The sequence below is a fragment of the Ochotona princeps genome, chromosome 8 (genome assembly GCF_030435755.1).
Source record: "Ochotona princeps isolate mOchPri1 chromosome 8, mOchPri1.hap1, whole genome shotgun sequence".
Lineage (NCBI taxonomy): Eukaryota > Metazoa > Chordata > Mammalia > Lagomorpha > Ochotonidae > Ochotona > Ochotona princeps.
The window spans coordinates 47,500,679-47,519,173 of record NC_080839.1 but is presented as its reverse complement, the minus strand read 5'-3'; the positions used below and the strand labels follow the sequence as shown (position 1 = coordinate 47,519,173).

At 43.9% G+C, this 18,495-nt stretch overlaps 1 protein-coding gene across 3 annotated transcripts in view; it reads left to right on the top strand.

Annotated features, from left to right (window-relative positions):
* SOCS5 (suppressor of cytokine signaling 5) overlaps window positions 1-18,016 on the top strand; it is a 55,141-nt gene extending 37,125 nt beyond the window's left edge. For all 3 annotated transcript variants that reach the window (XM_058667987.1, XM_004582788.3, XM_058667986.1), the window contains exon 2: window positions 15,647-18,016. In XM_058667987.1, the coding sequence (XP_058523970.1) occupies window positions 15,659-17,269 (1,611 nt within the window). In that variant the 5' untranslated portion in view covers window positions 15,647-15,658 and the 3' untranslated portion in view covers window positions 17,270-18,016. The remainder of the gene's footprint in view (window positions 1-15,646) is intronic.
* Window positions 18,017-18,495: the final 479 nt, after the last annotated feature.

The window sequence follows — 18,495 nt, the reverse complement described above, 5'->3', positions numbered from 1 at the left end:
CTGGGTCATTCCTGAAATGGCTGCAATGACTGAAGCTGAGCAAATTGGAAGCTGGGAGCCAGGAGCATCTTCCAGGTCTCCCATGCACATGCAGAATCCCAAAGCTTTGAGTCATTTTCACTGCTTTCCCATGCCATAAGCAGGGAGCTGGTTGAAAATGGAGCAGCTGGTACATAAGCTGGCACCCATATGGATGCTGGCACTCGCAAGCAAAGGATTAGCCAGTTGAGCCATTGCACTGGCCTTGGAAAGGTTTTTTGTTTGTTTGTTTGTTTGTTTGTTTGTTTCTAATGAATACTTCATTATGCAGTTCTTCTACATTTTATTTGTAACTTTGGGTTTATAACATGAAATTCAACTCATTTTTCAAGATCTACTTGCTTTTTAAATAGCATTTTCCCCAAGGTCAGTGTTGAATTTAATGTTTTGAAAAATCAGTAGAATTGCAGTAACCACACAATATTCATGGATAACCACAGAGGTATTTCCTACCCATAATCTTTTTTAAAAATATGTGTTTGTATATAAACAGGTATATGTATGTTGAGGTCAACTTAAACATGCTATTTTTATAGCCACTTTCATTTAATTTTACGAAAGTTTCCAGACTAGTGAGTGCTCTAGAAACACAGTATTTTTAAGGATTTATTTATTTTTATTTGAAAGGCAGATTTAAATAGAGACAGATACACATACACAGGGATAAAGAGAAAAAAAGAGAAATCTCCCATCTGCTGGTTCAGTCTGCAACTGGCCACAATGCTGCTTTTTCCAATATCATGTACTAGATAGTATCATTAAAATGTGAAGTAAGCAGGGATTGGTGTTGTGTTGTGGAGAGAGAAGCTGCCATCTTGACACCAGCATACTGTATGGGTGGGTGCCAGTTCCTGTCCTGACTGCTACACTTTGGATCCCAGCTCCCTGCCTGGACCTGGGAAAGCAGAAGGGGATGACCCACGTGCTTGGGCCACTCCACCCATATAGAAAACCTAGAAGGAGCTCCTGTATTCTGGCTTAGGCCCAGCCCAGCCCTGGCTGTAAGCAACCCTTTGGGCAGTAAAATCTCTTGTCTCTCTCTAACTCTGCCTTTAAAATAAATGAATAAATCTTTTTAAAATGTGAAAGAAAATAATTTGACATTAAAAGTCCTAGCATTTTAATTTGAATGTTATTAATAGAGTTCAAGAATGATTTTTTTTTCATATATAAGAGGGCTTCAGAAAAAATTCATGGATATAATTAAAAGATTCATTTATTTCAGTGAAAAATAGATTTGAAATCTACACATTGTTTTTCATTACACATTTTCCATAGACTTTAGATTTATTCCATAGACCCTTTAGATTTATTGATCAAGCTGTGATTTCTAATTGATCTAGATATTGCTGTTGTCCTTTGCCATTTTCTGTTGAATTACGTATTTCATTTTTTATATATAAATTCATTATTTAACACTTTGTCATGCTGAAAATGTTTTATCCAGCTTGTACATTACCTTTCATTTTTGTTTATGGCACTTTTTTCAATATACAGAAGTTTTAAATGTTACATCAAATGTTTAAACTGTCTCCTTTTGGTTTCTGTCTTCAGCATTTTGCTGAAATAGGCCTTATCATCTCTTCAGAGATAACATGTGGTTGCTTATATTTGCTACTTTATTTTTTAATGGTGAGTTTCTCTACTTTTATAGTCAATTGACATTTCCCACCAATTCCTTTTCTGGGAACATTTGAACTAACTCAGTTTTAGATATAGAAGTATGGAGTTTTTTGGTTTTTTTTCCTGTCAGAACACTTTAGACTGTGTTATTTCCATCTACATACAAAAGAAAAAAAGCTGATTAGCAGACATAATGATTATTGGTTAGGACTTATGTAAGTAACTTGAAAGGAGTCTCCAAGTGTATCAGAAGCTTAAACTAAGACATCCCGTCTAGATTTCCTGTTAGTAATAGCCGAAGAAAAGCAGGAGAGCAGGTGATGTGCTTTCATTTTCTGCTTCCAGGCTACGTATCAGCTGTTTTTTGTCTTTCAGAGAGTAGCCTTCACGGTAAAGGCAAAGAGGAAGTTTTGTGGACCCGTATGGAACATATACGTGAGATGGTGTCTTTGATATCATTCTTGTGAAATGGCAAATAATGTAAAACCATTTACTTTATGAACTCTTGGTATTATTATTTTGGCATAATATGAAGTTGTAATTATAGTAAAGAATTTGTGTAGGAAGCCAAAAATAATACAAAGCGCATGTGTGTCCATCCAGAGAAGTAATTTGATAAGGTACAGGGCACCTACGAATGGTTGGATATTAATCAAAGGAACTATTTCCGATACTTTTGCCTGATTTTGACTTGTATATATTTATGGTTTCTAGTCAGTATGTGGGAACGTATCAGCTGTGGTGTGGCTTAACCATATTAGATCCAGGTGTTGAACTGGAAAGTTTGGCATTTTATCGTGAAAATCAGTGTTGTTATTTAATTTTTTTAATTGGAAAAGCAAATATACAAAGAGAAGGAGAGACGGTTCTTCCTTCCGCTCGATCCACAGTGATCCAAAGCCAGGAGCTTCTTCCTGCTCTCCAACACCTGGGGCAAGATCCCAATGCTTTGGGCCATCGTCTACTGTTTTCCCAGGCCATGGGAAGTGGAGCAGCTGGGACATGAACCAGTGCCCATATGGGATCCCGGAGGTCCAAGGCGGCAATTTAGCCATTAGGCTGTTGCACTGGGCCCCAGTATTGTTGTTTAACTAGGTGCAGAATCTGGAGTGTGGGCCCTGGAATCGCCGGCAAGCAGTAGCTGTTGGTTCTTGCCTTTCCCACCTCACAACTTTGACATGGCTCTTGAAGTAAATAGGACATTCTCCTCGTTTCAGATTTGACAGAATGAATTTGAATCTTCATGAAATCCAAAACTCCATTGTCAGAGAACACTGAGAATTAACTCCACTTTAAATCTACTTTATTCATCTTTGAAACTACTTAAGCAGCTTGTTTTTTTATGTACTAAAAACTCATTTTAAACCTGCGTTTATGGAGAAAGGTATACTTTAAATTGTGTAGGAAGTTTTGTTTTTAGGGGCGGACAGAAAAACTCAATATGTTATGCTGCTATTAGGCATTTGTTGCAACTGGCACTAAACTTACACAAGGCTTAAATTGAACATTAATTTACACCTGATCAAAACATAACCAGCTATAGAATACGAGGCTGTTTGGATAATTAGAGAGTGACATAACTGGACTCAAGAGTTGTAACTGCTGTGCTAATGTAGGCCTTAAATAACTCGAGTCTATTTATGGAATGCGATGCTTATTTTGAAAATTCTGTTAGGAAAGCGCTCAGCACTCCTGAAGGTGGAGGAGTCAGCTGCTGGTGGAGGAAGGACTTCCCGGCTGCCTCAGGCGGAGGTAGACTGATCTCTGGTTGCCTGTAGCTTTTAATCATTTTAAAATGTTTTTGAGAGTGTGCTTGTTTTCAGTCTTAAACAGGCTTAAACCAAGAAACCAATCCTATTTCTCCTTCTTAGAGAAAAACTTTCTGTGCAAAAAACAGCCGTTTTCGCCTCCATTCTCAGTCAGCTGTGTTGTCTCTATGTTCCTATATGGTAATCCTGATCGCTGTTGTTTGGCTGCTCCTTCTGCATCCAGTTCATAAACTGGAGGAAGCAGCTGAAGAGAGAGTATCCTTTGATCTTTTTCTCTGATAAGTTTGAAATTCCGTGATGGATGCTATGGGGGTGTTGCCGAGTCAGATTCAAGGGAGCTGGGCTATTTAGGTGATACTTGGCATGGGTCATGCCAGGCAGGGTGAGGGCTGAGCCAGGCTGGGAGGGGGCGCTGTAGGCCAGTTCACAGGGCTCCCCACTGTGCAGGGTGAGCTCTAGGACAGCCAGCATGCTTCTCACCTTGCCATTGTAGTGCTGGGGGCCTGTGCAAGCAGGAAGTCTTACCAGAGAGTTCATTTTAATGAAATATCCTGTCAGTAAGTCGCTAGATTCTTTGGGTTTCAGTCTCTACATGCTTTTTAGTATGTGGTTGGGTTGTTGCTTTTGTGCGTTGATCTTGTGTCTTGTTACCCTGCTTACTTAATTCGGAGTTTTCTGATTTGTGCTTTTATTGAGATTCCTTAGAATTTGCTAAATGTGGAAAGCGGGCATTTATATTGGAAAGCAGACAGTTTGAGGTCTTGCGTTCGTTTTGCTCTGGCCATGAATGGTTTGAAATCAGTGAGTGTGCTCTAGGTAGAAAAGCCAGGCTGTCGATGCTGGGTTTTTAATGACTGATTCAGAGTCATTCAAAGTTACTGACTGTTGAGTTTCTGTTTATTTCTTTTTGAATCTTGTTAATCTGGCTTTTTAAAAGTTAGCCATCTCTTGCAGGTTTTAAAATCCTTTGGCTTGTGTTTCTGATGATGGTCTTTAGGCTTCTAAACCTTTATTGTATGTCTCAGCGCGATCCTTCTCTGTGTGGCCCAGAGAAGGTCATGCTTGCTCTTGAGCTGCTTTGGTCTTGTCGTTGTTGCTTGGACATCGCACTTCTCTAACCACTCCCCATGCCCTGTGATTTCCAGCTTCTCAGCTGCTACGTGCTTGGTGTCCAGAAAATAAACTTTGTTTAAATTGTAGGTCAATTTAGAGTAAATATGCATGAGGCAGGGGCTTAAGGAATTCTTGTGTGAGAGCCTGAATTTTATCGTAATGTCTTCCACATGCGGTACTTTTAAAAAAGTTAAAATGAGCATTTTCTGAAACATCTTTTTAGCTGTTTTGTTTCTCAAGTTTGATAGGTGAGATTTTATTTCTGTTCTCTTTAACAAATTAAAGGTTTTTATTGTAATTTTAAAAACTGCTTTTGTGACAATCGTTTTTAAAAATCTGTGTATGTGATTTCTGGTCTATAACTGTGTTTCTCTTTACATTTATTTTCCTAAATGGTTAAAAGGTGTAGCTACTTGCCTTTACTTCTTTTAGTACTATTCTCAGATGTCTTCCTAAAGAATAGTCTAACTTGGAGATGTTGCAATTTTCTGTCCCTAGGTAATAAAGAAGCTAGATCAAAAAAGGGAAGCTGTCCCGATGTTCTATCTTTCTTGAATTTTTTTACAAGTTTTCAAGTTACTTGAAGCCTTTTAGTTTTCCTCAGATCTGAGCTGAACATAGGAGAGAGTAACACCCTTAAGTTTATAAATCGATGTTCCATGTAGTCCAAGCAGTTGTAGATAAAAAGTAGAAGGGAAGTGTTGTCCATTTTCATCTTTGGAGGCCTTGAATTTCTTGTTTAAACTACTGGAATTATAAAGTGGCCATCCTTCCTAGGGAAGGAAATGATCCAGATTATATTTGCTCACCTGCCATGGGTAATTGAATATTCTTCATAAATTGTTAGCAAGATGACAGTGAGCACACAGGACACCATTCTCCAGGCAGAGATTCTTCTGGATTTCCGCTCTCAGCTGGAGTCGTTTGCTTTGTTGGGTTTTTGTTTGTTTCTGCCTGTGCCTGGGTCTGAAGGGGGCTGGGTGCCGGGCTCCCATCCCTGCCTAACTGTGGAGGCAGTGAGGGCAGTGTTGGCCAGACAGGTAGAAGGCCTAGCCTTCCTGAGAGAGAGAAACAAAGGCAAGACTAACACAGTGATACCGACCTGCTACACATACAGCAGCAGATTCTCACTAATAATGTGCCTTTCTCTGGTGTGGACTGTCATCTCTCAAGAAGCCACTATTCTGTATTCAGCCAGCTTAGCTCCTGCCCTGTTAACCTTGTGAGACAAGGATGGCTGTTGCTGAGACATAGATCACACAGAGCTAGTGAGCAGTGGGGCGGGATGTAGGTGCCCTGCCTCTGAAGCGTGTGCTATTCGTGTTATACTACAACCTGCCAGTAATGCGTCAGATAAGAAACATTTCAGTGAGGGATCTGTTAGTATCTTTCTTACCTAAGATGTTTTCTCCACAAAAAAGATGAAGCAGAACTTTTTAAGATTTTATACTTCTCTAGTATACAATATCTGTAGAGTAAAATCTAAATTGTGGCAATGTTAAAAAAAAAATTTTTTTCTTTAAAGGAGTTTGAAGTCCCTCTCACCCCTACCCGCTGCGGCCACCAAGAAAAAAGGAGGAGGCCTGTGCTCCTGGGCCTTGCCCAGTTCTATCCAGATCGGTTCTCCTTGGTTGATGGTGTGGGTGAGCTGTGGCTCCAGCTGCGACGGACTGTGGAAATCCCCATAGCGTTTCTGAGTTCCAGTGATGGATAGCACATACAGCCTGGCAGATCCTGTACACAGGAAGGGCTGAATGGAAGACTAATTTCCAGAAAGAAGGGAAAGCCAAAGGTGCTGGATACCGCTGATGACATTTGTAAGACCTCTGTGTTTTGAGTGTCTCCTGTGAACCAGAGGCTTTCTATTGTTTTTAATCCTCACATCCAACACACAAGATAATATCTTTATTGTACCACGAGGCAAGTTTAGGTTCATAAATACATTCAAGTTCATAATATTCTTAGTGGGAAAGCTGGAATCTCCCTCTCCCCCTCATCCAAGCCCTCATGGGTTTGACTCTCTTGCCCCTGGCTTTTGATTAAATGGCCATTCCGTATGGGCAGTGTATCTACGTGGCGTTTAGGCCTGAGAATGGCCTTGCTGCTTGGCCTGGAGTGTCCTCCCAGCTACTAGAAATTAGCATTGTGTGGGTAGAGATGGAAATGCAAAATTGTCAACTAACTGGCAGGTGTATGTCACTGCAGTCTGTAAAATATTGTAAGCGCTTCATTTTTCATTATGTCCCCTTCTCTTCTTTGGGTGGACCACTGTGTACAGAGATAAATATAGAACTTCCTAAATTTCATGCCTAGAAGTTAGGCATGTGTCTTTGCACTCATTCTTAACTATTATTTGGTTAAAAAGTAGTAGTCTCTCAAAAACCAGCCATGTGGCTGCACGAGTTCCAGGCTTGTCAGCCGCCTGTGTGGAGCAGCACTCCCAGGGACCTGTGAGTACACCTCTTCCTGAGAACTCTTTGATGAGAGGACTGATTCATTACAGCTAAGGGTTAGCGAGCCTTTTTGGCTCTTGGACAAATTCTAGGTGGCCTACAACTTGTTTTTATATAGTTCATTTAAAAAAAAATTTTTTTTTTTTAAAAATCAGAATAATATTTTCTAACAGCATACTTGTTACAGATTGTCTGTGCCCACATTTCAGGTTGTATTGACAGTGGTAACTGCCGCAGAGACCTATGGCCCACAGAATCTAAAATGACTTACTTACAATTTGGCCATTTCTAAAAATGCTTGCTGAGTGTTTTTATATAGGTTTGCTGAGAAGCAAGCCTATGTAGTTCAATGCTCTGCCATTCTTTTTCTTGTTATGCTGCTATCTTTTTTTTTCCTTTTTAATATTTACATAGTCGAGAGGGATGCACAGCCATGTGAGCCTCTGATTAGGGTGGAAAGGGTCAGGTATAGACGAAGGTGTTGGGACACATGCTTCAGTTTTGTTTTGTTTTCTCCTGTGTCCTCAGGAGAGGAAAGGAAGGGGCCACTCCTTACTGTCAAACTACATCAGCACCTGAGTGACAGGGCCTGCCATTTGATGATGCCTTAGAGACTCGGATATGGGGAAAAAGTATTCTGAGGGTGTTACTTGAGTGGTTTTAATACTTCTGAGAAGTTGCTGGTCCCATTGCTTCAGGATTGAGAAAATTTCCCAAGGTCTGTTGGTTAACAGAGTCCACCTTAGTGCATCCACAAACCCAGGAACATGCTGCAAAGCTTAGCTAGGAGAGTGAGTGGTCCAATCTGTTCTGCTTTCTGTCCTCTGATAAGACCGTCGATGTACCTTGCTGGCATAGATGAGCTAGCCATCATGTACACCGTGTGTACTTGAGCATGCTGTCCACTGCACAGACATCAGCAGCTGAGGAGGCCCAGTCCAGATACATGCACGCCAAGGTCAGGTCAAACATCCTGTAATTTTTCCCTGTGGCAGGGGTCTAAGTCCAGTGGTCTAGTTGGGGAGCCCCCAAAGAAACCTTGCCTGGAGAGATCTCAGACTTCCTCTTGTGTGCGCCAGCCAGTGCAGGGTCAGGTTGCCTGTCACCTGCACCCACCAATGAACATACCATGCAGCTACCTGTCATTTCTGCCCCAGCCTCATATCTCCCACAAACCAACAGGTGCTATGGCCTGATCCATCCAGCCTGCCACAGACCTGGTGTGCACATCAGCAGGTGCGGTGACCTAGTTAGGATGATCTCAATAACCCTGACCAGGTCCACCCCCAACCACATATTTTGTGCATGTCAGTCTCTGCTATGGTCTACTACAGCCCAACCTATATTCCATCCTGCTCTCATGCACATCCATGAATGCCACAGCTTAGCTCAGCCCAACCAGCCCTCACATATGCCAGCAAATAGATGCTGTCACTTTATCCAACCTGGCTTGCCCTAGCCCTGGTTCTCATTTGCACCAGCAGTAGGTATAGCCTAGCAGGGGAGTGGCAACAGTTCCCCTGCTGGGCATGCTCCCAGCCCTGGATTTTGCACATGCCAGGGGTATTACGGTCCAGCATGATATGACTCTTACCCAGTCCTGGCACTTGCCAGCTGGTGCTGCAGCCTAGCCTGACTGGCCTTCCCTGAGTCCCAGCTCTCAGACTCACCCTTGGAAGCAGCAGCCCAGCAAGGGAGTCCCTAAAGTTCCCAAACCAGACCCACTCCCAGCACTGGATCCTGTGTGTGCCAACAGGTGCTGTGGCCAGTCTGAGATGACCTGTCTTTAGTTGCAGCTCTCACCAGTGAGTGCAGCAACCTAGCTCCAGCCTGGCCTACCTGTAGCCCTCATGTGAACTGGCAGGTTTTGTGATCCAGCCAGCCTGGTCTGCATCCCATTGTGGTTCTCACTCATGCCAGTGTGTGCTGGGAACTGATCCTGCCCAGCCCACGCCCAGACCCAGTTCACGTGGTTGCTGCAGCCCAGCCTGTCCTATCCTGCTCCCAAATATGGCTCTCATGCTCACCAGTGGGAGCTGTGGCCTAGTAGGGGAATTCCCCAAATTCCCCTACCAGGCCTACTCCCAGCAATGGGTCTGTTGTGTTCCTGTGGGTGCTGCTGCTCAGACTGACATGGCAGCTCCAAGTCCTGGCACTCACTGACAGGAACTGCAGCCTAACCTGACTGCCCTGCACCCATTCCAGCTCTTATCGATGGGTGCTACAGTTTAGCCCAACCTGATCTGCCCACAGCCCCAGCTCTTGTACTCACCAGTGGGAGCTGCAGCCCAGCAGGTGAATCCTCAGAGTGCATCCCCAGGTCTTGCACATGGTGATGGGTGCTTCAAACCAGTCTGCCATGTCCTGTCCACAGTCTCATTTCTCACTGGCAGGTGTTACAGCCTGACCCACACCAAAGCCTGACCCACACAAACACTGAGTACTGCAGCCTTTCCTGATCTGGCCAGCACCCAGTCCCAACTATTGTGTTCCCTAGTGGGAGGTGTGGCCTACTAGGGGAGTTCTCCAAGTTACCCTACCAGGCCTGCTCCCAGCCCCAAATCTCACACATACCTGTGGGTGCTGCAGCCGTGTTTGGCATGATCTGCCCTCAGTCCCAGCCTTTGCACGTACTGGTGGATGCTGCAACCTGGTCCTATATGGCCTCCTCCCAGCCCCAGCTCCCATGTCTTGTGGTTTCCTGTTGAGTGAATTCTGTGGTTCAGCCTGGCTCACCTGCCATCACCCCCAGTACTCTGCATAAACCAGTGGGTACTCGCTGCAGTCCAACAGAGGCAAGTCCCCTACAGAATCTGCCCCCAGATTCAGTTCTTTTGCATGCTGATGGGTACTGTAGCGCAGCCTAATGTGGCCCACCCTCTGTTCCAACACTACACAGACAGGTACTGTGGCCTAGCCCAGCCAAGCATGTCCCTCCACCCCCAGCCCAGCTTTTAAAAATGATTTATTTTATTTATCTATTTTATTGGAAAGGCAGGTATACAGAGAGAAGGAGATACAGAGGAAGATCTTCCATCTGCTGGTTTACTCCCTAGGTGGCCACAACAGCCAGAGCTGAGCCAATCTGAGCCAAGGAACCAGGAGCTTCTCCCAGGTCTCCCATGCAGGTGCAGAGTACCACAAAGCCTTGGGCTATCCTTTACTGCTTTCCCAGGCCACAAGCAGGGAGCTGGAAGGGAAGTAGAGCAGCCAGGACACGAACTGGCACCCACATGGGATCCCAGTGCATGCAAGGTGGGGATTTAGTCACTAGGCTATCGAACCCACACCAGGCCAACGAGCCCCATCTTTTGCATGTGCCAGTGGGCAGCTTGTGGCAGGCAGTACTGTTTAGCCCAGCCCAGGTCTCCAATGTGGGCAGGTGCCTTCACCTGACTCAGGCGTGCCCTCCATTTTCTCTCCTCTAAACTACTCCATCTCAGCCCCGATGCCTACCTGAGAGTGCAGTGGTCTGGGTCATGAAAACCCCACAAGTCATTCCTCCCTTGTCAAACATGCCTTCAACCACTCCCACTCTGGTCTGTTCCTAGGCCCCCTTTCCCAACCAGTATGAAACTCTCTCCCCCACCTGGGAGCTGGAGTAACATATTCTACCTTTCCCACTTACCAATTTTTTTTTTAAGCAACAATGTTGGCATACTGGTATAGTAAGCACAAATTTGGTATTAACCATGGCCAGAATGCCTGCCAGCTACTGGCTGCTTTTCTCCCAGGTGCAGGGCAACCTAGGCAGATGCCTACAGCTGGGGAATGCTGCTATCTTTAGAGTAATCCTTTAATGTAGAATAATTGTCAGCTTGAAGAATGGAGGCATTTTGAGAAGTTTCACTGAATTAACAAAAAAAATAGACTCCAAATATTTTTATTTCCTGACTTTTGAGTAGACTGTAATTTTCTATTTGAATTCCTCATTGAATTTCTCATTTAAGAGTTAAGAGGCTCTTGTTTTCCTTAGTTTTTTAAATGTAGTACTTGGTTGTTAGTTCCCGTTGTGATCAGAATGTGATCTGTTTAGTTTTTTTAAGTGTTATTGTACATTTTATTATGTACAGGGAAGATGGTATAATATTCTAAGTGGAGTCTAAAGATAATTCATCAACAAAACCCATGTGCCATAACCCAGACTTAAGAAACAAAATTCCAGTGTTTTAGAAGCTAAGCACCTTTCCTGTTTGCTCACCCCATCTACAGGCACCTATTGCCTCTGCTTGCTTCCCCTTGCCATGTGTTTGTAGGTAGGTGTCCTAAACACCGCATTTAGGGGTTTGCTTCCTTGGAAGGTAATGGCTGTACCCATCTGTTATCATTCCTGTCTGTGTTGTGTTCTGGAGACTCGTGTGTGTTGATGCCAGGAGCTGCGGCTTAATATCCTTCCTTCCATCTCTGAACATACACCAGTGGACTAGTGAGTATCCACATCCATGGCTCCAAAACAGGCACAGCTACATCATTTTAAAAATTGGATTCATTAACTCTTGAGCCCACACTTGCTAAACTGTTCTCTCTCTTGTCTTTCTTCTCTGAAATAGCATCCCTGTCAGAAACGTGCCTCAGTCAGCTCTCACTGCCATGACCCAGCTCTTCCTTAACTCGGACCTGGGTAGTCGTCATTGCAGTGTCAGCTTTCTTTCTTGTCCTCTTATCCTTTTGACTGCAATGGGAATTAATAACCAAGCACTAAACAGAAAGATGAAGGGAACCAAAGTTATCTTAACTCTTACATAAAAGGTTTCAAAATGAAAAATTATTATTTATGACACTTATTCTAATCCAAATATCATACATGGCATACACTTATCAAATGTCACCACCTAGCACTGCACAAATGTTTACAAATAGTTCACATCAGTTAAAACTTAAAAATATATAAATGAAATTTTTAAAAATTAAAAATATAGATGCCAACACAGTGGTGTAGCATGCTAGTTCTCCAACTGTGTGCGGTGCTGGCGTTCCATTTGGGTGCTGACTCTAGTCCCTGCTGCTCCACTTCTGATCTAGTTCCCTACTAATGGCCTGGAAAAGCAGAGAGAAGAATGATCTAAATCTGTGGGACCCTGTACCCACATGAAAGACACAGAAGTTGTTCCTGGCTCCCAGCTTCTGATCAGCTCAGCTCTGACCGTTGTGACAATTTGGGGAGTGAACCAGCAGATGGAAACTCTCTGTCTCTCCCTCTCTTTGTAATGCTGATTTTCAAGTAAAATAAATTAATATTTAGAAATACATATATTTAAAATATTACAATTAAATGATTGCTGAGGAAGGTCTTCTCTTACTTGATGTAGTCAAGGCAAGTTGTTTATAAAGTCTAGTAAAGAATCATAAAAAGAGGTATGTATCTTACTACTCTGCTTTAGAGACTGTGACTATGACCATTTTTCAGTCTTTTGATTAAAAAGTTAAGGCCTTTTCTTTAAGAACGTAACCACTCATCGTAGATAATGTTACCTGTCTTGAAGAAACCACACCCATATTGTACAACCCAAATTCCGAAAGTATTGGAAAGTGAAGATATAGGCATCTACTAAAAGTAGAAAAGACAAAATATGCAAAACAGAAAACAGCAGATTATCAAAACATGAGCCTCCATGATGGAAAGGACTTTCACAGAGGAGGGAGGGCTGTGGGGAGAGCACTGACAGGAACCCGTCCAGAGAAGGAGGGGACACACAGGAGCCAGCCCAGGGAAGGAGGGAACACACAGGACCCAGTCCAGGGAAGGAGGGCTAACAAAGGACCCAGTCCAGGGAAGGAGGGGACACACAGGACCCAGTCCAGGGAAGGAGGGGACACACAGGACCCAGCCCAGGGAAGGAGGGTTCATACAGGAGCCAGTCTAGGGAAGGAGGGCTAATAAAGGACCCAGTCCAGGGAAGGAGGGGACACACAGGAGCCAGTCCAGGAAAGTGGCACCCACACTGCCGAGAAGCAACAGCTACACAGTCTCAGGAAGCAAAGCAGATGCAACCAGGAAACAGGATGCAGTGTTACAGCTGTCTTGTCAGTCGCTGTAATGAAGTTAGAGACAGTACAGTCCAGAATTCTGAGGATGAAGAACATCCCCATGCATGGGCAAAGAGGGAGCTGCTAGACTGATGATGAAGGGGTCAGGGAGTAACAGCATGTAAGCAGTCTGACCTTTCAAAGAGTTGTTTTACAGTTCTGTTGAAGAATCTGAGAAAGAATGCAACAGATGCAGAGGATACCAAGCAAACAGAAGAAGGACAGGCACTCTAGGAAAAACAGTCATACCAGAACGGGAAAAAGATGGCTTAACTGTACAATATACATTTGGTCAAAATGAACAATAATACTTTGGCCACAAAGTGAGTGTTAGCAGGAACAAGGAGGAATAAGGGGAAATGTATGCTGATGCTATGGTTTAAGAATAAGTTAAAATATGGAGCTGTATCATAAAATGATAGAAATAATAATAAAATGTAAAAAAAACATGTTAACAAATAAACCTATGACAAATTTGAAAAAAAAAAAGAAAAAGTTAAAACCATAAAATCACACTTAGTGTGAACTCAGTATAGTCTAAAGCTGAAGAACAAATAGAAATAGACGTGGAGAAGGCAGTATCAGCAAAAGCAGCTGTAATTCCCTTGATTATCTAGGGGTGGGAATTGAACATAGGAAGGATGTGGCAGGCAGTACTTTTTTTTTCTTAATTAAATTCCTGGAATTGGTAAAAATGAAAAGCAACTTTAGAGAAATGAGAAGAAACCAGGAGAGTGAAGAAAAAGCACATTTACAGAAATCATGGGGTCACCAAGAATGTAGCAGGAATTAGAATATGTGTAATGAGAACTGTCCAAGCCCTGGCTCCTGAACTAGGCTGAAGCCAGGATCCGGGATTCCCATCCGGCTCTCCCATGTGAGCAGCAGGGCTGTAATCAGGTACTTTCCTGAGGACATTAGCAGGGAGCTGGATCAGCACTCACCAAACTGGCACTCCAACATGGGATCTGGCACACTATTCCCTACTGCCAGCTGGATCTTTTCTTTAGTAAGAAGCAATCTGGGCCTGGCGTGATAGCCTAGTGGCTAAAGTCCTCACCTTGCATGCAGCAGGATCCCATATGGGTGCTGCTTTGTATGCTGGTGACCATGCTTCCCACCAAGCTCCCTGCTTGTGGCCTAGGAAAGCAGTGGAGGATGGCCCAAAGCCTTGGGACCCTGCAGCCACATGGGAGACCAGAAGGAGGCTTCTGGCACCTGGCTTCAGATTGGCTCAGCTCTAGCCATTGTGGCTGCTTGGGGAGTGAATCAATGGACAGAAGATCATCTTCTCTGCGTATCTGACTTTCCAATAAAAATTTAAAAATAAAAAAAGAAGAAGCATTCTGTTAGGCACATAAAGTCTACATGCCAACTGCTATCTCTTCTCATAAAAATCTGTCAGATAGGAACTGCTGGGTCTCATGAAACTCTTATCAAGAATACTCTACCTCATTCCTCTTGTAAAACAAGCCTTTTCGGAGATTGATACCATTTGAATTTAAGATATCTTATTATCAGTTACTCTTAAATTAAGAGTTCAGTTTCTTGCTCATGTTTTATTCTATGTAGTTCTCTTAAGCCTTGTCAGCTTGTTAGAGAAATACAAGTATTTGACAAAGGGAATTATTCAAAATTGTGAAGAGACAGTTCTAATGACTCTCACCAGTATAAGAAAAATACTCATAGTTTTCCAGTACTACTGGTGCTATAGTGTAAACAATAGTGCACGATGAGATATTAAGTATAAAAAAATTGTGAAAAAAGTGGAAAATACCACATTTATTAAAACACAAAATAAAGAGACCTTTCTCCACAATCGTGATGTGGCAAGACTAGTAAATTCTACTTTAGCTTTTCCATTTCTTCCAGTGTTGGTGTTCATATTGCTGAAATGACATTGTGCACCTGTTGAAATTGTAGTCTTACAAGAATTCATTGTGAAATGCTTTAGATTTTTATTGAAAGCAATAAAGATGTCAAGTGCAAATTGCATTTTTGTTTTCATTTTGCTAATACAGTAATATAGCCTTCTGTCTACTCTGTTACTTTCCAACTCTTTCAGGTTTGAGAAAGATATCATTTCTTTTAGACCTAAATATGAGGCATTCTCTTTCCTCCTGTTTTCTTCCTATTCAGACTTTCTTCCAGTTATGGATAAAATGTGATGGGAAAACAGGTGATTACTCTGTAAGCTAATGAATATCAGTAAAGGGGTTGATGGGGGATATTTGAGAAGATCATTGTTGAGCAGATTTCAATGTGTTACACAAAAGTGGCTGACTGTCACTTGTGACAGTTGAACACAGGTCTGCTTCCACAACACCTGAGGCCTAACGTATTTTCCCTTTGTGTCATACTCAAAGCAGTGTTGCATTTACTCAGTAAGAGATACAGACCTCCTCTGAGAATGAAATCAGGTTGCTGCCACGGCTAAACAAACATGGCCGGTGGGAGGTTTTCTTTCCTTTCACTTGAATTTGGGGAACACAGGGTGTGAGGACACAGCCCCCATGGCCTGGAGTCCCAGCTCCTCTCTGGAAAGGGGCCTGGTGAGAAGCCGGCTCGGAGAGGGCACTGCCTCACACACTGATCAATGCCTTGTTCCTGTTTTGTCTTTAGGTCTCTTAATCCATGGATAAAGTGGGGAAAATGTGGAATAACTTCAAATACCGGTGTCAGAATCTCTTCGGTCATGAGGGAGGAAGCCGTGGTGAGAGCGTGGACATGAACTCCAACCGATGTCTGTCTGTCAAAGAAAAAAGCCTGAGTGGGGGGGACCCAGCTCCCCAGCAACAAAGCAGTCCCTTAAGAGAAAATGTTGCCTTACAACTGGGGTTAAGCCCTGCAAAGAGCTCTGCCAGGAGAAGCCAGAACTGTGCTGCAGAAATCCCGCAAATCGTTGAAATCAGCATCGAGAAGGAGAACGAGGCGGGCGGGCCGCCCGGGACCAGGCTTGCACGGAGAGATTCTTACTCTCGGCACGCTCCGTGGGGTGGGAAGAAGAAACATTCCTGTTCTACCAAGACCCAGAGCTCGCTGGATAACGACAAGAAATTCGGGCGAGCCCGGGGCGGACTGCCGAGGAGAGAGCGGCGCTGTGGGGCCAGCTCGGCGCACGACCTGGACAGCGTTTCCAGCCGAGCCGTGGGGAGCCGCTCACTGCGGCAGCGGCTGCAGGACACCGTGGGCTTGTGCTTTCCGGTGCGAACCTACAGCAAGCAGGCCAAGCCCCTGTTTTCCAACAAAAGGAAGATCCATCTCTCTGAACTAATGCTAGAGAAATGCCCTTTCCCTGCCGGCTCCGACCTAGCTCAAAAGTGGCATCTGATCAAACAGCATACGGCTCCCGTGAGCCCACACTCCACCTTCTTTGATACCTTTGATCCGTCACTAGTTTCTACAGAAGATGAGGAAGACCGGCTGCGAGAGAGACGGCGGCTCAGCATTGAAGAAGGGGTGGACCCCCCTCCCAACGCACAGATCCACACATTTGAGGCTACTGCACAGGTGAATCCGCTGTATAAACTGGGACCAAAGTTAGCTCCTGGGATGACTGAGATGAGCGGGGATGGCTCTGCAGTTCCGCAGGCCACCTGTGATTTGGAAGAGGACACCACCACCTTATGTTTGCAGTCACGGCGGCAGAAGCAGCGTCAGGTGTCCGGAGACAGCCACATGCACGTGAGCAGGCAGGGGGCGTGGAAAGTCCACACCCAGATCGATTACATACACTGCCTAGTGCCGGACCTGCTGCAAATTACTGGCAATCCCTGCTACTGGGGAGTGATGGACCGCTACGAAGCCGAAGCCCTTCTGGAAGGGAAGCCGGAGGGCACGTTCTTGCTCAGGGACTCTGCGCAGGAGGACTACCTCTTCTCCGTGAGCTTCCGCCGCTACAATCGATCCCTGCATGCCCGTATCGAGCAGTGGAACCACAACTTCAGTTTCGATGCCCACGACCCATGTGTGTTTCACTCCTCCACTGTAACAGGACTTTTAGAACATTATAAAGACCCCAGCTCGTGCATGTTTTTTGAGCCGTTGCTGACGATCTCGCTGAACAGGACTTTCCCCTTCAGCCTGCAGTATATCTGCCGGGCAGTGATCTGCAGGTGCACCACGTATGATGGGATTGACGGGCTCCCTTTGCCATCGGTGTTGCAGGATTTTTTAAAAGAGTATCATTATAAACAGAAAGTTAGGGTCCGCTGGTTAGAGCGAGAGCCAGTCAAGGCCAAGTAAACCCTCCTGTTCCCCAAGGGCATTAGCTAGGTCTACTTTTGCGGGCACCAGGCAGTCCAGCTGTAGCAAGCACAGGGTTGGTGCCAGGTTTATCCCACAAAGCGTGTAAAGACAGCGTTGGTTTCTCTCAGATGCGGCATGCTGTTACTCAGAGCAGTGTGGGGCCTATTGAAGCTGCAGGCTAGAACTCAAGTGCTGGGTAAGATTGCAGCCCATTTTGCCGATTTAGCCAAGTTTGGGTTTTTAATGGCCATGGTAACTGAGGGAAGCAACTCTGGGGCATTTGCTATGAAGAATTCTATTTCTTACTGAAGAACAAATTATTAATAATGGATGAGCATTTCAACAGTGTGACTAATGTTTAAAATATTTTTTCTAAGAGTTTTTCTATAACCTTCCAAAAGTAGTGATGTTTGTAGTTACTGTAAGTCAAGCTTTGAAAGTCCAACAGAATTTAAAGAAAAAAAAAACTGCCTTCCTTTTAGAAAAAAAAAATGCAATTTTCTGGCCGTAAGGGCATAGTGCAGTTCTCTTAGGTATTGAAGTAGTTTATAGTCAGCGTACTTTTATCTTCTGCAAAAGGTACTGCTAAGTAAACCAGGTTTTCTAAATAGCTATTCTTCTTACAGTTCCAGACTTAGAGAGTCAATGGTAGGATGTTATTCAAGGCCCTGGGTATAAGCTTTTGAATGAGTGCTTTCACTTAACCACAAGCACTCAGGATAGCTGCTGCAGTGCAGTGCTGCATGCGATCTTTCTTAAGGTTTGTTCCCTTAAGAAGTTGGATCTTCTGCCATGCTCATGATAAGTTCATGAACCACGAGGAAAATGAGAGTAGAAATTGCCCAAACAAGTCAGATAATAGTAACTACACGGTCGCCGATGTATTATTATGGTGACACAGTAATTAATAATTTGGATGGCAGTATTTACCTCTCTGTTGTAAACTCTCATAGCTGAATTGCTGAAGTATAATTCATAGGATTTCAGTGCAGTTAATCCTCAATGGAAAATCTAAAACCTAAACTGCAGATATAAAAGGTACTGTACAACCATTGTATGTGTAAATAACTTTACTTAGCACCTTTTCATCACTTAGAATAGTAGGTAATACAGCTTGAGTGAGCTCCTTTTGGAAGTAATACAAAGTTCTAGTGATTGCTTCTTAGTATTGAACTGCGTAACCAGTTCTGTCCTAGAGATTTTGCACTGAAGTAGCCAAATCC